Source organism: Rissa tridactyla, chromosome 3, assembly GCF_028500815.1.
Source record: "Rissa tridactyla isolate bRisTri1 chromosome 3, bRisTri1.patW.cur.20221130, whole genome shotgun sequence".
NCBI lineage: Eukaryota > Metazoa > Chordata > Aves > Charadriiformes > Laridae > Rissa > Rissa tridactyla.
In genome coordinates, this window is record NC_071468.1 from 33,168,085 (window position 1) to 33,189,007 (window position 20,923).

A 20,923-nucleotide genomic window follows, 5' to 3' on the forward strand; every position below is an offset into this window, starting at 1 on the left:
GCAACTCTGTAATTGTGGATTAAAAAAAATTTCTTATGTTCATCATATTCCACTTGCATCTTTCTACCTTACTTTCTCTCAGAGGTTGGAAATCTGCTGTTCCTTTTTTTTTTTTTTGAAGTGTGAGGATTTTTGCTTCTAGCAAGCACTGGACATGGTTTGTATACTCACCACAGTGGGGCCTCTAATCAAATCCTTGCTCGTATGCAAATTAAGTTACATCATGGACTAGTGAAGAGACTGAGAAAGATTAATATCTCTTTGAAAATGAAAGTTTTGTGTTATTTTGTGGGTTTTTTGTTATTGTTACTTGGGCTATTTTTACAGCTTCAAACAAAAAAATAAGTTTATTTAATCCATTAGCTTTTAAATGTACAGAATAGCTTCTGTCCCCATATATACCTGTACATACTACTTTGATAATTTATATATTTTTTCTGTAAAAAGAACACTGATTTAGAGAATATTTCGCCATGACTAATGCCTATGATGATGTAGCAGTCATATTAATACCTACATTACTTCAGCAAATACTAGGAGATAGTAAGTATTATTACAAGATATTAGGATATTAGGTGTTTTAATAGGTCTCTATATATCCATTCTCAAATGCCTATCTCTCAAGAGTTGCAAAAGTGGGAGCCTGATACTCTTTTATCTTCCACAATGGCACAAATTTTGCCTTACTTGACACTTTTCAAATCTTAATACAAAAATACACACATATAAACTAGTTATAAATCAAGGACACAAAAAACTAGAGGTTATCTAGCTTGAAACTGGAAGTATCTTTAAAGCTATGAAACCTGACCTTTTGTATAACACACAACATAAAACTTTGTCCATTAATTCCTAAAGGAAATCAATACTTTCTTATTGAACTTGAATCTCTCTCAAGGACAAAATGAACCCTTTTGAAACTGCTTTGAATCTTATACAGTGCTTATCAGCACTTCTTGTTCCTAAGCACAAGAGAAGCTGCATTCAACATACTGAAATAAGCGCAGGTAACACCTAACGTCATTCTTAAGTTGCTGGAATGATTCAACCAAGTAAGGAAAAGTTTTGTCATTTCTTTTCTTTCTTGACCATAATTGAGTCTATGGGTTTGCCTTAAAAGGTGAGATAAAATGCTTTACCAATTCTTAACCTCCAAGCACCTCAGCCTTCTAGTGAGCAGTAGAGATACTGTTCTCTTAGAAGCAGCAAACAACTTTCTTTGCTGCCACTGCTACATTATTTTGAACTTTGGATTTAAATATCTCAGGAGTTCTACATGAAAATGGAAACTACCGTGTTGAGATTTATAAGAGCCATATTCAGTTTCTTACTGTCTTCTGTACTGGACAACCAGAACTAGACAAATACCTTAGAGACTAGGAAAATGACAGTCAGTAAAACAAGAAAGGTTGATTTCCTACAGGTGAAATGAAGACTTATAGATGCATAATAAGACAAATAACCAAGCTGTGGAAGTTTTTCGACTTGGAGATATTTATATTATATTTTCTGGGAAAGGTACAACTGTTCACTGATCTAATTAGAAGCACTGTATGCCTCGTAGCTTTTCAAATTATAAAGTTGACTAAAGGTTCCCTACAGCCTAAAAATTATAACTGAGAGCATGGGTTTTTTAACAAATTTCACATTAACCACTGACAGTGACCTTATACAGAAGAAAGATATACATTATACCCAGGCAGGGAGATACTAGCACAGTTAAGGTAACAAAATAAGGTGAACCTCAGTTCCAGCACGTGGCTTAGAGGAAGAGAAAGTACTCGCGCTGTCTTTGCCTTCTCATTCTCAGTACGGTTCTAGAAAGACATTTCAGTGTTCTTAAAAATTACTTTTTGGAATAGATGTTCTTGATTTCACCTTCTGGGTCAAAACTCTGCTAATGTAAGTGATCACGTAGCACTGTTTCAGAACTTTATCATGTTTTCTCCAGTATCCAAAGGGACCAATCAAGCACCTAATGCTTTTAATTTTTTTCTGATTTCCAGTGTGCATTTATTCACATTAAAGTATTTCCATCTTTTCTTATGTCTGTCTTATCAGATTCTTTTACTTCCAGATCGATTCCCCATAGTGTATTTATGCACACACATACAGCCTCTCATATTTAGCCTTTACTAGATAAATCTAATCCTACTGGTCTGTTCTCTTACAGCCAAATCTCCATCAGCCTAATCATTCTAGTAGCCCTTGTATTCAAAAACTTGAAGAAATAAAAAGAACTGACCATAAACACACACAATAAGTATGCTGGAGGTCTCACCAGGACCTTGTACAATACTGTGAATGCTTTGTTTCCTTTGTAGGACACATTCACAATTTGTTGAAGAACGACAGCTGCCTTTTTTCACTGGCAGCTGTCATCTGGACATCCACAACCAGAAAATCTTCTAACACTTCTAGCTGAATGGATTCCAAATGGTAGCAGAATGCGTTGTCACTAGTCCACAATCCTGCATGCCTGCCTGATTTTGCAACTTGCACTACATTTAATGGTTATCTATACCTATTCCTAACTAATCCTCATGGTCATTCATCTTCTCCTAGATATCTCGATCCTCTTCAGGACATATGACTCTCAGCCATGTCATCAGAGTTTAATTAATATACACTCCCATTTTTGGCACAAAGTTATTAATTTAAATATTACATAAGATCGGTCTCCTCACAAAAGTCTAATCATTTCCTTATAGCCCAAGAATCCCCTTTTCCTTAACAAACTATAATAGATCACCTTTAACTAGGTTCTCACCCATGCTTCCACTGATCTCCAAACTTCTGCAGTCAACACACCACATACTCCTCTCAGGAATGTTTATTATTTTTATCCATTTTTTACTGGATAATTTTGATGCTCAAATTAATGATGCAGCTCTTGTTGTGCGGAAGGACCAATAAGCCTAGGGAGTACTAATTCTGAGCTGGGTGCCACTGGGCTAACAAGCTGTTCTTGAAGGCAATATATATTGTGGAGCACAACACAGAAGAACTCTAGCATTTCTGCAAGGACAGCTGTGTAATAAAAGGGGTTTTTTAGAATATAATTGGGAGTCCTTTGTGTTATCTTTGTTCCTCTTTTGCTGCACAAGTGACCATTCTACATGCGGCCCAGGATTCCTTCTCCCCAGACAGAAATTCAGACTGGAACCAGCTTGAGTCTGAGATGGCTCATTGGCTTCTCTGTGCAGGCCATATCATATTCAGACTAGTCCTATGCAAACCCCAGCTGGGCGTCTCTCCACTGTGCCACTGGTTCAGAGTTTACAGCTCTGACTTAGTGTTAAAGAAGGGCACCTGAACCATCTGCAGATCAGACTGTGTCCCAAAAGCAATATAGTCTCATTCACTCAATTCTATATTTCAACTACTGAACACCACCAGACACGACATGGCTTTCCGCACAGCTAACTGCAGTCTTTCAGTGTCCGCTACCCAGTTAATTCACAATTCAGCTAAATAACTGCTGCTAAATAACACAGTTCACTGTTACATTTGCTGGTTTGCAAGCATACTGTACTCTCCTGCATCTGCTTCAATACAAAAACAAACAAAACAACAAAAAACCACAGTTCCTGAATCTTCTCAATTATTTCAGAATTCTGGGCATGAAATTATCAACTCTCCCCTCCCAAATTACCTTCTCCCATTCTAAATTCATTGAATCCTGTGGGTTCTGTTTCCCTCTTGGCTGCAATGATTTCATTCTCACACGTCCTTCCTCACTTCTACCTCTAACATCACCTTCAGCATCCCCATCCCTACTGACAAGGGACAATTTTTTTTGGCAGTTTTGGAGCAATGCTGAGAAGATACTCAGTATTTATTCCATTATCCCATTCCAGTGTCCTGTTTTTCCTTCACTCTCTATTTAATCATCAAGTAATATTTTCCATTTGTTTTCATTTCTACCCTTTTGACTTTTGCACTCGATTTTTGGTGGTGATTAGTCCTTTTCCATTTCGTTCCCCGAAGGCTCACTACTTATGCCTCATATGCTTTCTGAGGCAGTCATTTGTTCAGTTGGGACAGGAAACCTTTCCCCTACTGTTTTTCTTATTTGGAATACAAGTCCAACATACTTTTACCATATCTGACTTAAAGAAATTTCTATCCTCTGTAATCAAGTCCCTGATTTTCCACTTAATTTAAATTAGTGGACTTGTAATCACTGTAATCTGATCTTTACCACTATGTCTCACCAAAACTAAGGCCAAAATACCATCGTGTGACCCTTTGGTAACCACTTCACAGAATAACAGGGTTCTACTACTACTTCTGTATAAGTTTAGCTCTGGTAACAAGACAACACCCTCTATGTCCCACTAGCAGTTTTTTTCAGAACCTTTTTTATATTAGATTTTTTTTTAAATCCTGACGTTTTAACTGGTTAACAACACACGCTTCTCTTGAACTGAGGGACCTGACAGGGGTGCTTCCAGCCAGAGGAGGCTGCGTGGGCACACAGGGAACCCTCAGCCCCGCAGGTCCGACAGGGAATTCCTGGTGTGCCAGTGGAGCCATCCACACGCAATACAAACACCGCACCTCCCGCCTGGACAGTGCTTCCAAGCTGCATTTTCTCGCAGCCACGACACCTCAGCTTCGGGGCAAACAGCTGGCGGGGAATTACCATTAATGGCCACGCGGGCAGGCAGCCATCCCTCGCAGAGGGAGCCCGGTTGCTCCCATCTCCTCCAAGCCCCGCTAGGGAGCGAACAGGTGCCCCGCCAAAGCCACCCGAGGGCCATGAGGAAGCTCCGAGGGCGTGAGGTGACGGGGCAAGAGCCGGACGCGCCTCACAGGGGCCGTCGGCTGCCGCCGCTTCCCGCCCGCCGCGGTGCAGGCTGGGTAGCGTTACCGTTGCTAGGCGGGCGGCGGCGGGCGGCGATGGTGAAGGAAACCATCCGGGTGTACGCCCGGGTGAAGCCGCTGGGCAGGCGGCAGCAGGCGGGGGTAGGACGGGCAGCCGGCTGTTGTGCTGCCGGGGGCGGGGGGGGCGGCTGGGGCGAGCCAAAGGGCGTCCCAAAGGGCGTCCCATCGGGCGGCGTGCAGCGGGGCCGCCCGAAGGCGGCAGGGAAGGGGCAGCGGCCGCGGCCTCCCCCTGCAAGAGGCCCGGCCGCCGTGTGAGGGCTGAGGGGTTTGTACGTGGTCGGGTGCGGAGTGGAAAGCTGCAGCCCTGTACTGTTCTCCGGAGCTTTAAGAAGTTAATAAAACCACGAAGTACGGGAGCTTTGACTGTAATTATTGGGGAGGCAGTGAGGAACTTCATTCCTGCCTGGTTGTTAGAGACAGGCTCTGCAGGAAAAAACATTCGGCGCGGGTCACTGGGTTTCTGCAGTTCCACGGTGTTCTGGACATTGGAGGGGAACATGTAGCTCCTAGGCTTTAGCTGTCCTTGCAAGGGATGTTAAACGTAACGAAAACATTCCTCAGAAATAGTGCGTTTAGGTCTCCTTCATTGTCTTCTTGTTTTAAACCATCTCTATGCATTCTGTCGTAGTCTTTCCTAATATATTTCTCCAGTTTTTTTGGAGGTGGTTGCAACGGCAGCTGTGCTTTGTTTTTTTTTTTATAACAGCTCGGATATTAAAGTGGTCTAGTAAGCAAATTATGTCAAAGAGGCTACATTTCTGTTTCAAAACTTATTGTAATTTTTACATGGTAACAGTATAGTGTTAGTATGCACTTGTTTTATTGAACAATAGCTGAAGGAGGATCTGCTCATGTATTAAGGGCTTTTGAAGCAGGCAGAACTATTCTGCTTTGCTATGTTGTTTTTCCATACTGATTAGCCATGGTACACCATGCAATTTTGAAATTTGTGTGAAGTTTTCCTTCAGGCAGTTACAGGTGTTAAGCTTACATAAGTTTAGCTTATGTAAGTTAAGCTTACTTAAGGGCTATGCTGTTCTATTGGTACAATTATTTTGTTAATTCTTAACCGTGCTTTTTAGATTTATTCAGTTGATGACGATGAGAAACCTCTCTCCAGTCTGGAGATTATTGTGCCACGTGATTTAGCAGATGGGTTCATCAATAATAAACGAGAGAGCTACAAGTTCAAGTAAGTAAAAGCCTTATCTTTATGTCTTCAGCCTTTTATGCTTGATATCACTGTGTAGTGATACAGATCTATAGAACCTGGAAAACCCTGTTCTTAAATCAAGCTTTGTGACAGATAGGTTTATTTTTATACAATTCCATTAACAAGAGGAATACTCCAGCATATTATGTTCTGCACCTCAATGAGTTTAAAAGCATTTGAAATAGTTGTGGGGGATTTTGTCTATCCATTGCAAGTCATTCTACATTTCTAAGCCTCATCTCAAAGATCGCATCTTCATTTATCAGTTTTTCCTCTTTTACAGCATGTTTTGAATTTGTGTATGAAAATTGAATGTAGGATTGTGTGCTCTGTTGTGATCTAATGAGTTGACATAGGCTGGCTAGAGATGTCTTGATGTAAAACACTCTGTTTAGAAACTGTGTTTCAGACATAACCAAAACCCAGAAAGAAAGAAACCCAGAGATTGTTGAAAGAAACAAAACCATAGGTGTAGAATGTAAATATTTTTTAGAAACTAAAAATAAACAATGTCAATCAAATATTTTTATCTTTTCAACAGAGAACTTGGAGGCAACATTTTAAAATTTTGATGACAAAGAAAGCTAGATGTAGCCACCTGACTAGGTTTTGGGTTTTTTCCAAGATGAATATTCTTTATTTTTTATAATGCCAAATCAAATACATTTGTTGTTCTATGCTATTAAAAAAAGAGAGCCCCAGATAAACATCTGGAGCTCAGTCTGATGTCATTTTACATGAGCTAAGGAAATCTGTTCTGCTTGGGAAGAGAGGAGCTGCGCTCTCCAACTAGATTAGTATGCAAAACTAGCTTAGGTTGCAGATGCCCAAGCCAGCCGTAATGACTGCTGGGGTGGTTTTTTTTCCTGACTTTATCATTTGTTAAAAAGTCTGTAGAGATGGAATCTGAGAAACACTATGCCTTACTATCCTCCAGACAATGCAAAAATAATGCTATGGAGCAAGCATTTCTTTTTCCTCCATAAAACTTATACTTTCATGCAGTCTTTCTGTCCCATCCTTTCCTCAGACATTATTCTCCTTTGTTCTTACTTTCTTATATGGGAATTCAAACACAATTGTTTGAATGACTCTGCTGATTAAGGATTAGCAGGATAGAATATGTGCCTCTCCTTGTGTATCGCGCTTGTCTGTGATGTACACGCTGCGTAATACCTTGCAGTCCATGGTGCCTTCATATATACCTGGTATCCATAGTGCCTTTCGATATACCTTGTGAAGTTCTGTGTAAGTATACAGTTCCAGATAGGAGGGATAACACAGCAGAGCACAAGCAGTCCAGAAGGTTTCTGGACTGTATTAATGACAACTTCCTAATATATGGTTAAAGAGCCATTGAGAGAAGTCTGCTGCACCTCATAATTGCAAACATGGAAGAAGCGATCAGGGATGTGAAACCTGGGGGCAGTCTGAACTGCATTGGCCATGAGATAGTGAAATTCAGGATCTTGAGGGAAAGGAGCAAGGCAAAAAGCAGGATCACAACCCTGGATTTAGGAGAGCAGACTTTGGCCTGTTCAGGGACCTGTTTGAAAGAATCCCATGAGTCACAGCCTTGGAGAGAAGTCCAGGAGAGCCAATTGATTTTCAAGGATCACCTCCTCCAAGCTCAAGAACAGTCCATCCTGATGAGCACAAAAGGACAAAAAGACAGCAGGAGGCCTACGTGGATGAGCAAGCAGTTCCAGACTAAATACAAACATGAAAAGGAAGTGTACAAGAGGTGGGAGCAGGGTTGGGTGACCCAGGAAGGCTGTCTGAGAAATGGTATCAGGAAGACCTAGGTAAGTGCACAGTGAGGGGAGTTGAAAATGAGCTGAGCTGCTGGGCTCAGAGGGTTGTCATCAGGGGTACAAAGTCCAGCTGGAGAACAGTCACTACTGGTGCAATCAATACGGCGATCCAGTGCTGTTTAGCATTAATGACCTGGGTGATGGGATGTAGTGAAGCTTCAGCGAGTTCACAGACAATATGAAACTGGGAGGGATGGCAGATGCACCAGATAGTTGTGGTGCTGTTCAGAGGGACCTCAAGATGCTGGAGAAATAGGCCAATAGGAATCTTATGAAGTTCAACAAAGTGAAATGCCAAGTCCTACTCCTGGTGAGGAATAATGGGGACAGGCTCAGGATTGAGTGAAAGCCGGTTTGCAGAAAAGAACCTGGAGTCCTGGTAGACAGAAAGTTGAACTTGAGTCAGCTCTACACTATTTGCAGCAAAGGTGGCCAACAGCCTCTGGGCTGCATTAGGCAGAGTGTTGCCAGCAGGTCAAGGGAGTTGATCCTTCCCTTCTAGTCTCCACCAGTGAGATCACATCTGGAGTTCTGTGTCCGGTTCTGGGTCCAGTAAAGGGACACAAGGATGATTAAGGGACTGGAGCATCTGACACATGAGGAGAAGCTGAGTGACCTGGGACTGTTTTTCCTGGAGAAGAGAAGGCTCAAGGGGATCTTATCAATGTGTGTAAACAATTGATGGAGAGTGGGGAATGAAAGAAGATGGAGCCAGATGCTTATTAGTAGTGCCCAGTGACAGGACAAGAGTTACGGGGCACAAATTGAAATACAGGAACTATCAAAAAAACTTCTACTGGGGTGTGATCGAATACTGTAACAGGTTGCCCAGAGAGGTTGTGGAGTCCCCATGCGTAGAGATACTCAAAACCTGACCCTACAGACCCCTGCTCTAGCTGACTATCCTTTGAGCAGGGGGATTGGAACAGATGGTCCCTTCCAACCTGAAGTGTTCTTTGATTCTGTAAGTCAACTGCAGATATTTTATATAGGAGGTGACAAGACTGGGATTGAATTAAATATCTCCTTGTGACTTACAGTAACTGTGCAGCAGAATGAAGGAAGCACTTAAGAAAAAATGTGAGCCTGGCTATACTGGTGGGCTGCTGTATTTGGTTATAGTGTAATCTATTTATCCAGGTTTCAGTGTGATGCCAGTTACAAACACTGATTCTCTTGACAGATTTAGAATACGGTTTATTTTTTTCTAAGCCACATCATTTTATCAGAGGATCTTATTGTGCAGATCTTGTCAAAGCAGCCCTGTGTACAGCCTATTTATGTACAATAGCACAACAGCACGCTGTGGTTAAGACTACAGGGAAAACATTGTGCTAAGTTATGTAAGCCTAATGATGTAAACATTGACTATTACAAACACAAACAAAAATATATGAATCAAGTAGTGTTTTGAGAGTCTGAGCAATTATTATTTGCTTAATATTTTCAGATTTCAGAAAATTTTTGATCAAGAGGCAAAACAAGATGTGGTTTTTGACAGCGTTGCCAAACCAGTAGCAGAATGGTACGTTGTTGATCTTGTGAGTAATCGGGGTAACACAGGGTCAAAAATAGCTTTCATTGTATTACTTGAAGGAGAGCTGGCAAGTGTTTGTCTCAATGTTGTAAAAGTGGATTGATGTTTTAATTTTCTAAGTACTGACATGTCTGAATCTATGCAATATGCAACAATCCCCCGAGAATTTTATGTATGGTAAAGTTCCATTATTAACTCCTAAAACAGCACTGCTACTTTGCCCCTTTTGTTGCATAGGCATAGAAATCCATGTCTAATTAGTATTTTGTCTGTAATATAAGCTCACTTCCATGCATTAGAAAAATATTCCTTATATAGTTCCATGAAGGAGTAAACCTAATGAAAATCTTATACCCCTGTTTAGTTTTCATTAAGTTAGGGACACTCATGAATTAATACCTGTGGAGATATTCTCAAATTTTGCCCTCGTTATTTTTGTCTTAATGGCCAGGGCAGTGATTTTGGCACTGGTTTTGTTTTTCTCCTCCATATAATAATCAAACAATGCTCATATTTTAGAGTTTGCAAAGACAAGCATTTAAGAGTGATGTAGAAGCTCTCTTCATTCATTGCGTGGATTAAATGCCACTCTGAACCACGCAGATTTTCCAGTATGCTGTTTGCTTTGCACCATTTATACCCACATTGCTGAAGTTAGTACTGGTTTTGGTGGGGGAGAAAATCCCACAATGGATGAAGCAGAATTTCTGCATAATGTTTGTTTGTTTATCAGACTTCCTGCTCAGAATCAAAACTTGTAGTGAGTTTGGAAGTATTACTTTAGGTACCTATTTTTCTCATTCATTTTCTGACCTATCCATTGGTTTAAGCTATGATTCTGCAAGTTATTCTTCAGCCTATTGCACTGCCACATGTTTTGCACTGTAGGAAAATGGACATCCTCAGTTGGACACTTAGTCTTTCTGAAATTGTTATTCAGAATTAAACATTTACCTAGCTCAAGAAAATTTCATTTTCTTGGTTTTTCCCCTCTATTTACTTCTTCAAAGTCCCACGGAAAGCAGTGACAATGAAGAGCCAGTGAATTTGAAACTTCCCTACAATAAGTTAAATATGCTTTTTGAAAACTAAGTTATATTCTTCTTTCACCCCAAAGGGATTTCCTTACTTATTTGACCGTATAATACATAGCTTCAGGTTAACTACTTTACTTAACTTGAAATATTTCTCAGTTTAATGTTGACTGCAGACAAAAACTTCTCTATCTTCTTTGCCTGTGCTTGGAAAAATAAGAGTTAAAACTCTCGTTGTTACATGCTATGGATTGAATTATCCTCAACAAAAACTCAGAGTATCAAAGCTAACTAGTAACAGACTGACTGTTTTTTATTTTTTTTTTCCTTTGGAGTGTTTTGCTAGAATATGGAAAGATTTTCCAGTTGGATAATTCACCTATGCAGTGCTTTAATAAACAGGAAGTGGTATTGTTTTCTTTTCTTTCAGTGTTGTCTTATACAACATTTTTATACATTGATTTGTTCCATTATGTAGAGTTTAGTTTTGATTTTTAGATATTTTTAAGTATTGAAATACTATTAAAATCAGTGGTGTTTATGCATACAATTCTCTTCAAATAGCTGAGTCTTTAATGCTAAAATTGATTTAGAAATTCATTATTAACTGAATCAAGACTACTTTCACTTTGAGTGTTATAGCGTCTTTAGTATTGTATTCTAACTGATGTTTTTGTTCTTACTTATAATATTGAAGGATAATCATGCTTGTGTTTTTATAGTATAGTAGCAATACCTGAAGTATGTTCCTTTTTTCTCATCCTCTTCCTTCATTTTTACCCTTCCTTAGGCAAAAATATGTATTTCAAAATGTCTTCATAGTCATGAGGTTCCTTGGCTAATGGAGTCCTTAACTGTGCCTGAAATTTATTTCATCCTGTAGTTCATGACTCAGTTTTCCCTTCCATTGTGGGACAATAAGAACTGTTACTCTGAAAGATTACAGTGTTTCCTAGCAAAGTGTTCTTCACTATTTGTTTCTTTCTAAGTCAATGTTCTCTTGCAAGGAAAAAACTGTTGAAAATGCACTAATTTCTGTTGTTCAAGTCACTTTACTAAGGGAACAGGTTTTTGTCTATGTATTGACAGGGAAAAGAAATTAGCAGGAAAGTATCACTGAAATAGTTCAGTAACATTTTGAGGCTCTTTGTCATGCACACTTACTGTCACAAGAAAATTCAGTTAGACTTGAATGCTCAGAGAAGAAAATCTTGGGCATTGTTTAAACTAGAAACAGCAATACAGTGTTCAAGATTCTAAAATCTTCCTAGTTTGTTCTTGGATAGATGGAAATTGGATGCAACTTTCTTTTTCCTTTTTAAGTGTGCTTTCTTTGATGTTGGGCCACTAATTTTCTGTCTTTAAGTCCAGTTACATTGTCATCTTGCCTGTGGTTTCAAAGGCACCAGACATTAGTTCATTTAATTTGCTTCTTCAGTCAGAAGTGCCATCCTCTGTAAACCATTATAAGCATGTGATTTGCTTGATTTTTTTTAAAATTTTATTAGTGCTTGAGTCATCTTTTACTTGGTTTCTTTTTATTATTTCTTTGTACTTTGCTTTTTTCCTTTTCATTTTAAATATAAATTCTTGATATTTTTTTTGTGCAGAGCCAACTTGATCTTTAAGAAGCAGCACCAACTCTATTACTCTATCAAAAACTAGACAAAATAAATAACGTTCTTCTTTTACAGTTTTCTAACAATTAAGCATTACTTTAGTCTTAATAACAGAACAAGGTTACTCTTATAATGCTTCAAATATTAGTGTTATGATGATTAATGCAATCAGAAATTAAATAGAAAAATCTTACTGCATTGGAATTAGTTTGGTTTCCAGTTCTAATATGGCCAATGTTTTGTCTTGATTTATTAAAGAATAACATTGAAAATATTTTCTCTTCAGATGTATCATGCAAATAAGAAACAGCTCAGCTGTGATGTGATGGCAATCACCTATGTTTTTTTGAAAGATCTGATAGTTTCCAGGATAATACTCCCTTTCCTGCAGATTTTAGTTTCTTCTTGTATGCTGTGTTTATCCTAAGAATTAGCATCTGTAATATACAAACTACTTCCCTTTACTCTTTTCTTTTTTTTTCCTGCTGCTTATTCTTACAGAAAATGTGATCAAAATATTTTGCAGAACAGCATCTTTGTAATGTTGAGTATATTTTGTAACGTCCCTCTTTCCAATTTTAGAAAACATTTCACCAGTAATTGAAAATGTTTGGAAAACATATTTACATTATTAGATTGCCTTGTGATACGAAGCCACAGCATGTAGACTAAACATCCTAATAGGACATTTCTAGCTTTACTAAATATGCTCATATAAATCCAGTGACCATCCTTGGCTTTTCTGCTATTTTTTTTTCTTCCTGTTTAAGTCTGTGGATAAGATGATGTAATAAAAGTATTTGCTGTTTTGTGGTTTGTTTGGGTTTGGTTTTTTGTTTTGTTTTTTTTTTTTCTCTCTCACTAACTACTCGGGAATTTGTGTTTTACTATGCATTCAAGGAAAATAAAATATCTACAAGTTTCTTCAAACCAATGAAATTTCAGTAGTTTGTAAAGGGATCCCAATTTCCTCTCAAATTGTGTGCACCTTTTGACCATTTAAGCTACAGTAATGCTGAATGTGCTTTGCTGTCACTGACTTAGATAGGATTGTGGATTGATAATTGCTTTGAAAGTTGAACCATTAGATAAGAAATTGCTTGAAACATGAAATCTGACTTAGTTTTCAAGGTTTTGTAAAAAATAAACTATTTTATTTATTACAAGTAAAAGGTTCTAAATAAATTATGACCTTTGTTTTTGAACATCATAGAGTAAAAGAAATTGAGAGATTCTTAATAACTGTGAGTTCTTACTTCTGAATTTTTTATGCGTCTTCATTACTTTTAAAGCAAATTATTAGGGGCGGATAAAAGTCACACCATTACGTCTTTTTACAGCAAAAGGAACATTTTTATTTTGTTAAAAGCCCTTTTCATATACAATACTTTAGTATAAATTTTTCCTAATGAGAAGAATGTGGAATTAGTGGTGATATTCCTTTGGTAGTACTTAATCTGCAGACTTTTGTCATGTTTCGAAATGTCATGCAATCTGTATTTTCTTTGTGATGTAGACCTTAAATTGTGTAAAAAGAAAAATAAAATCCACATATTTGAAATGCTATAATGATTTGTTTTTACATAGGGAAATGTATGGCTCTTTTTGCTCTGTCATGGGTCTTTCAGAAACTCCTTAATTTGAATTCTTGTATGAAATTATTACGCAAACTTTGGCTTCATGCAAATGTTTGGCTTTTGGGGAAAAGATCATTATTGTGCAACTAGAATTCCAGATTATTTTTCAATGCACTTTATTTTTACTTGTGTATAATTTGAAATACAAAGTCTTTTTTTTTTAATATTTAACAGTATAATTATACATATGAAACGTGTTGGATGTTTAAAATACTTTTAATAACACTAGTTGTAAGAGTACAAACTGTCTTCAGGAAAATTTCAAAATACAACAGCAGGAAGTATATGGGACAGGAGAACAGAAAAGTAAAAGTCATCATTATTTATTCATTAGATAATAGCCAGAACACCCCATTGAATTTGTTATTTGTTGTTTTGCATCTCAAAAAAACTTATTAAGAGCTATTTTCCACTCTGAAGAAATTACATCTCTTATTTAGACTCATCATACCTGGGCAAAAATCTTGCTTATGTCTATGTACCTTCCTATACATGTGTCATGTATAGGAAGCTGTTTCTCCACCCTTTTCCGCCACATTCCCTTCCCCTCTGACCCTCCTTTCTATTTAGGCTTGTTTAGTGCAACTGCAGCATGTCACTTCTGTATTTGTAGACGTTGTTGGCTGGTACAATAGGTTGCTGTGTGCCCTGATAGGACAGATTATTTCCAACACAGTGAGCTCAACGAAGACTTGTACAGTTTTGGTACTGCAAAATTAAAATAAATGTCAACTCACTCATGTTGTAATACAAAAGGATTGAATGATTAAAATGTTATAAGACCCTTGTAATACAAGTAAATTGCTTGCTTTTTATAGTCCTAACACAGTGACTCCCTAGCGAGGTTAAAATCTCATGGTATCATCAGCATGATAGAATATTTGCTACCATGATCAAAACTGGCCTTTCCATAAAGACTTGTTAAATCTTCATGCTAATATGATTAAAATGAAGACTGCCTAGTAAAACAACTGTGTTTTAATAGTGGAAGGTTTTCTTCCTGGAATTTTGTTAAGGTGTAAGCATCAGGCCTGTAAGCACGTGGATTTTCTAGAAGATAGTCCTTGTTTCCTAAATAAATGATAGTCTTGTATGAACAATTATTCATTCTGACCTGGATGTATTTGTGACAGTGTGGGAAGTAGTGGCTTGGCTCACCTGCAGGTAACCTTGCATCACAGATGTATTACTGCTAATGTGGGTGATTTAAGGACAAAAGACCTGTAGAATCTATATATAGAAAAGGACACCTATTTTTTTGGATGTCAGCTTGAAACAAATATAGCTTAAAATTTCCCCTAAATTGAGAAGTTGGAGCAGTAATGCTAGCAGTTCTCCCTGAAAGTGTGTACAGTTATGAGGCAATAAAAAGTGAAAAACTTCATTAATGTTTCATCTCAAATGACTTAGTTGCTCATGTTTATTTTGACGTAAATTGCACAGTTTAGAATTGTTCAAGAAGCCTGCTTATTCTAGGTTACAGTTTGATAGCTTTGATTCAGAATATCTTTGTCAATTATCTTGTGCAGTGCTTATGGTGGAATTCTAAATATATTTAGGCATTTTAGTTAAATTAAGAAATAAATTGTATTACACTTTTTTTTTTTTTAGGAAAGCCGTTTTGAAATTTCTAAGGAAACTTGCTTGCACTAAGCTCGCAAAAACAGTTATGTGTACATTTGGAAATTGGTGTTGTTTTTGAAAGATGAGGCATTACCAAATTAGACTTCTTCCATAAATCTGGCAAAGGCATAAAGAAAAAAATGTCATACTGAGATACTTTGTTTATTTTAGTTAAAAGAAACTTTAATCTGAGCTCCAAGTGATAGAAGATACCCAAATACTGAGTCTCTGTAAAGATGAATCCTCCCTGAAAACTTGTTTCCCAGATCCTGCAAATGAAGTTCTTCCTTCTTTTTATCTTGAATTTCATGTCTGGGGGCTGGTTTTGCCAGGACAGTGTTGATTTTTTTTTTTATTTTTTTTTTTTTTAAATAACATAACTGAATTGAGGTTTTCTGAGACAGAAAGAAAGAGAGAGACATTGGTAAAATATTTCAGGTCAGCAAGAACTGAGATGAGAAGGATGACTTTATCCCAAGATCAAAGAGATTGGTGTTTTCTGCTTTTTTCATTAGCCTAGTATTTTAATAATTATTGAATATTTGTTCCAACCACATGCCTTTATGTTACCAGTCATTTAAAATGAAGATGTCAGAACTCGTTAAAATAATAAGCTGAAATAAACTAAGAAAATCAAAGTAATTAATTTTTAAAGTCTAAATTTGTTTCTCGTTCCCAGGATTTTCTGTTATCTACATATAAACACTCACAGAATTTAGTCCTTACTTAAGAGGCTCCTTTTTTTTTTTCATTTAAGCATTTGGACATGTTAATTTTATTCATATTATAAACTTAGTAAAAACCTTTACTTTGAACACTTTCATTTTAAAACAAGACAATAATAAAGATTACAGATGGCTTAAATGTATCTACTTAAATGATCTTTTTAATCCTTTTGAAGACTGAGAAGTATGTCTTGATATAGGATTTAAGTTTCAGAGCAAGCAAATCTTTTTGCTTAGATGTCACATTCATCATTGCTGTGATGGCTCTTGGTGTTCGGATAGGCTTCATTTACCAATTGCTGAAACGAGATTTCTTAATTTGTCTGTCATACCTGCTGGTGTCAAAAGCTTGAGAATAAGGTTGTTACTGTTTCTTCATCTTTTTCATAATGAAGTTTGGAGTAACACAAAAGGAATCAGAACATTCTGACTTCCCTGAAGAAGACTGTCATATTGGTCGTCATAAAACTGATGCATTGAGACTAGTCTGAAATAGAGCAGAATTTGTAGCATGTTTTCAGGGACCAGTAAGGACTGCTTACTTTTTCCTTCTTCTGATGATGATTCTATATAAACCATGTCCACTGCTAACGAATGAGCGTAATTAAGTCAGAAGGGATCTCTATAGATCATCTGATCCAACCTCCTGAGGAAAGCAGGTCTAGCTTCAAGGTTAGATGAGGTTGCTCAGGCCCTTGTCCAGTAGAGCTTTGAAAATGTCCAAAGATGCGGACCCCACAACCCATCTGGGCACCTGTTCCAGGCCTTAACTACTGTCACTGCGAAGGACATTTTCCTTATACTCGCTTGGAATTTCCCATCTTGGAACTTGTGACCACTGCCTCTTGTGCTACTGCTATAAGCCTCTGAGAAGAGTGAGTCTATTTCTATAACGATACATTTTATAATGGAAGATGGTAATTAGGTTTATGTATAGCCTTCTCCAGGTTGACAGAAAAAAGCTCCCTTGGCTTCCCCTTGTATGTGATGTGCTCCGGCCCAAATGAACTTGGTACTGTCAGGCTCACTTCAGTTTCTTTATAGCATGGTCCTTCTACTAGGGGGTCCAAAACTGAACACAGAACCCGAGGGGCAGAATTTGTTTTATTTTTTATAAATTTTTATGCTAACTGTTTTGTTTGATTCAGCAAAACCTGTGTAGCAGCAGAGGAAGCAGAGTTTTTTGTTATACTTAGGCACAAGCCTGCCTGAATCTCGTTAACAATGAGACAGAAACAAATGAAAAGTTCTGTGTCCATAAACTTTAAATAGAACAAATGATCTTCACTGGAAATTAAAACAAAATGTAGTCAGAAAAACCAACCACAATAAAACAACCTCAGTCCGCTTTCAACCTCTGTCTACTGTCACTGAGCTTTATACTACTATTTATATTGTCTCAGATATTCAAGGACCAAGTACTGAATGATATTTTAAACTGTAGTTACTACCCATAAATTGTCTAGCTCTCACTTGAGGAATTTCTCACTTGAGGAATGTTAAGCAGTAGTAAACATAACGGATCTATTAGTTTAAGTGGAATTGCTTGCTTCTTGTATCACACCCTTTTTATTTAGGGATTAGACATCTTTTGGGCATGAGGCAAGTCAGCTGGGTGACTGAAAATGCCAGTACGGAACTCTGTAACAGCCATTTATTTAAATAGGGATCTAAAATTAACTTTTTAATGTAAAGTTAATATCTCACTCTGCATGTTTTTAAATTTCCACTAATTTTAAGTAAGTTAGAAAGTGCAAGTTAACTGATAACTGAGTAAGAAAATTTGAGGAGAAAAACCCACATGGCCTTGCTTTCCTTTAACTACATTCATACGTGAGTCCATGCTAGGAAGATTTGTCCTGTGTCTGAGAGCTGATATGAAGTTGTACTGGCAGCTTTTGCTCAGCAAGATTGTAAGGGAAAAGGCAGGGTCTTTCTAACATAAGCAAAAAACCCAATAATCCACTGAAGCCCTGAGCCTAGTCTTGTTTTCCCCCAACTATATTAGCGAGTCTAATAAAAGATGCTACCTCTGTCTAAATACCTGGGTTTTATTATACTTTTAGACCATCATAGTTGCAGCTACAGCGTTACAGCAGTTTTTATTCTTCCTTAGTGTTACTGGCTAAATCCTGACGTGTAATGACCATTTCTAATTAACAATTCATTTTTTTCTCTTTTTCTCCTCCTTTCTCAGAAGATTATTTCTTTTTATGACTGTCGTAGCACTGCTAAGGAGACTTTTAAAATACTGAACCCTTGCTATTTTAGTCAATGATTGATTTATATTTTTTATCAGTTTCTCAAAGTCCAAGGGGGCAGAAGAGGAAGTATATTATAATTCATTTTTCATAAAGCCCAAACTTATTTTCTTGAGCAAGCATCATTACATAAGCTTTTGTGTAACAGTACTTGGGTTATGAAGCAGTATTAACGTCATCCTAAAAGTGGAATAAGTAAGGAACATTTACTTCGGCTTGCTGCTTTTTTTTATTATGTCTGTTGTCCAAAACAAGAGAAGTATTAAAATTAAGAAAATTCCAAATTAATAGGAAAAAATAATTTCTAGAACGTATGTTGGGTGCTTGTAAAGTATTAGAAGTACTTTTGAAACCTGCAGATATGTTTAAATACTGTATTGTGTTTAAGGATTTACACCAGCAAAAAATCTGCATCAACTTGTCCCACGCTTTGGATCCTACCTAAAATTCAGTGGAAATATTGGGAAGGCGTTCGTTGCCTTGAATAAGTGTTGGGTCATTGTCTTACTTAATGATACTTTGCAGGTGGAGAACTCTTTCTCTGTGTGTTTTCTAAACCTCTACTGGTTATTTTAATATTCTGGTTAGAAAAATTCTGAAAGTATGGTAATTTCTGTCTCAAAGATTGTCATTGTGGGAGACTTTCTTGGTAGTCCGTGTCATATCTTGGAGGTAAAACTTGAAAATTTTTGGTTTGTCCCATCATATCATCCTGAATTATTTTGCTGTCATAATATATGGTTAGATTTATATAGCAGTGTGATCAAATTAATCTCCTTAGTCAGTTGTGTGCACAAGCTACCTCTCACTTGGAAAAGATGTGCTTTCAATTTAGAGGACACATTCAGTACTTTCCTTGTGTTTAAGTATGTTGCTGATTAGCTTGGTAAGGTCAAGCACAAGCTGTTGTGTTTCTCAAAACCAACAGTAATTTATTGGTGCTTAACCAGAAAAGAAGCATTCAGTTCTTTGAGTAAAATGTAGGAACAGATCTAACCTTTTTCTATGTTAAAATCATCTTGAAGTAGATTAGAAATTATACAGCAGAATAAAAGGATAAAGAAGATTTAGGATGGCAATAAAACAATACTTATTCACAAATTAATTGTTTGCCTGCAGTTAATGTTATTAGCTGTTGTTACTGTTTTCTTGTTGATTTAAGACTTATTTCCTTTTTTTGGTTGGCTTGGCGGTTTTTTATGTGTGGTTTTTTTCCTTTTGGGGTTGTTTTTTGTCTCTGTCTTATTATGATTTCCACCAAGGGAAACCTATGTTATATAATTTTAAGTTGTTTAATGATACCAACTTTACTAAACAGAGCTGCTTATTACATAAATACTTGATGATTCAGAATACTTAGCAAGTAATCATGATGTTTTCTCACCAATATTTTGCTTTAAATTTATTTTCTTACAGTGATTAAAAATAAGACTGAAATTTATCATCGAACACACCTTTTCATACAGCAAACAAAAGTAAAAAAAAGTGTCACATAGACATATAGACATATATGTTTCAATTTCAAATTACTATATCCAGCAAATATTACAATTTTTTCATTGTATACAGCTTTGTGATATGTGAGTCTTCATATGGTTTGACCAGATGTATTTTCAATGAAACACAAAAATAGCTATACAATTTGAAAATATATATTTACCAAGTACTGACACAATTATTAATTATGCTACAAAATCTGGGAAATGCTAATATTCTGGCATCACAAATTAAATCTAAAATATAAAGATTCCATTTGTTTAGTTCTTCCGATCCATTTGCTTTAACTTTTTGTCAGCCCTGAATTGGTCAGGCAGTTGGACTGAGTGATCATTATAGGTCCCTTCCAGCTGAAATACTCTGTTCTAATTTGCACAGTGTGACCTTTTTGCGTCTTTCTTGACAGTCATGAAACCTAGGTCTCTTACTCATTAATAACAAGATATGAAGACAGCTCAGGTTATTAAATGAAATTAAAACATTGTTTGCAGAACTGTTATATGTCTATGTTTTCCCATAAATGTCATCTTTTTCTGGAAATCTTGTCTTCACAGAATTTGAGGTCTTTGACACTTCTTTACATGTAGAAACTCAGGCCAATGACATTTGTCCATATGCAATGGATTTTGTTGTTCACAAGTACAAAGTCCAACACGTGGGACTTACTGCTCATGCATAACATGACTTAGGTTTTTCCTTTACAAATTTAACTTGGCCCATATTTTCTAGATGGGAGCGTAGCATACGTGGTTGTTAGGCAGTAGAAGCAAATCTGAAACAAACTATTTTTTAGATATTTACTTTTTTTATATCCATTTTTCTGTAGTTGTTTGGGTTAAAGCTGAATATTTTTGTAAGTAAAAATCATATACATTTTAGTATGAAAAGATTGCTTTATGTGGCTTGTGATGAATAGCACTTTCTTTTTATAAAAGCTAAGTCTATCAGAAAGTGTTAGAAATATATGCCTTCATGTTTTAGCGTGTAAGGAAAATGAACTCTGAATTTCCTAACAAAGTGAAATAAATTTGGACAAGTTTTAGTCATCATATTTTAAAACCTTATTTTCCTCT

At 36.8% G+C, this 20,923-nt stretch overlaps 1 protein-coding gene across 1 annotated transcript in view; it reads left to right on the forward strand.

The window, feature by feature from the left end:
* Nucleotides 1-4,905: 4,905 nt before the first annotated feature.
* KIF6 (kinesin family member 6) overlaps nucleotides 4,906-20,923 on the forward strand; it is a 171,792-nt gene continuing 155,774 nt past the window's right edge. Inside the window, exons 1-3 of the mRNA XM_054195458.1 lie at nucleotides 4,906-4,971; nucleotides 5,973-6,082; nucleotides 9,368-9,442. Of these exons, the coding sequence (XP_054051433.1) occupies nucleotides 4,906-4,971; nucleotides 5,973-6,082; nucleotides 9,368-9,442 (251 nt within the window). The remainder of the gene's footprint in view (nucleotides 4,972-5,972; nucleotides 6,083-9,367; nucleotides 9,443-20,923) is intronic.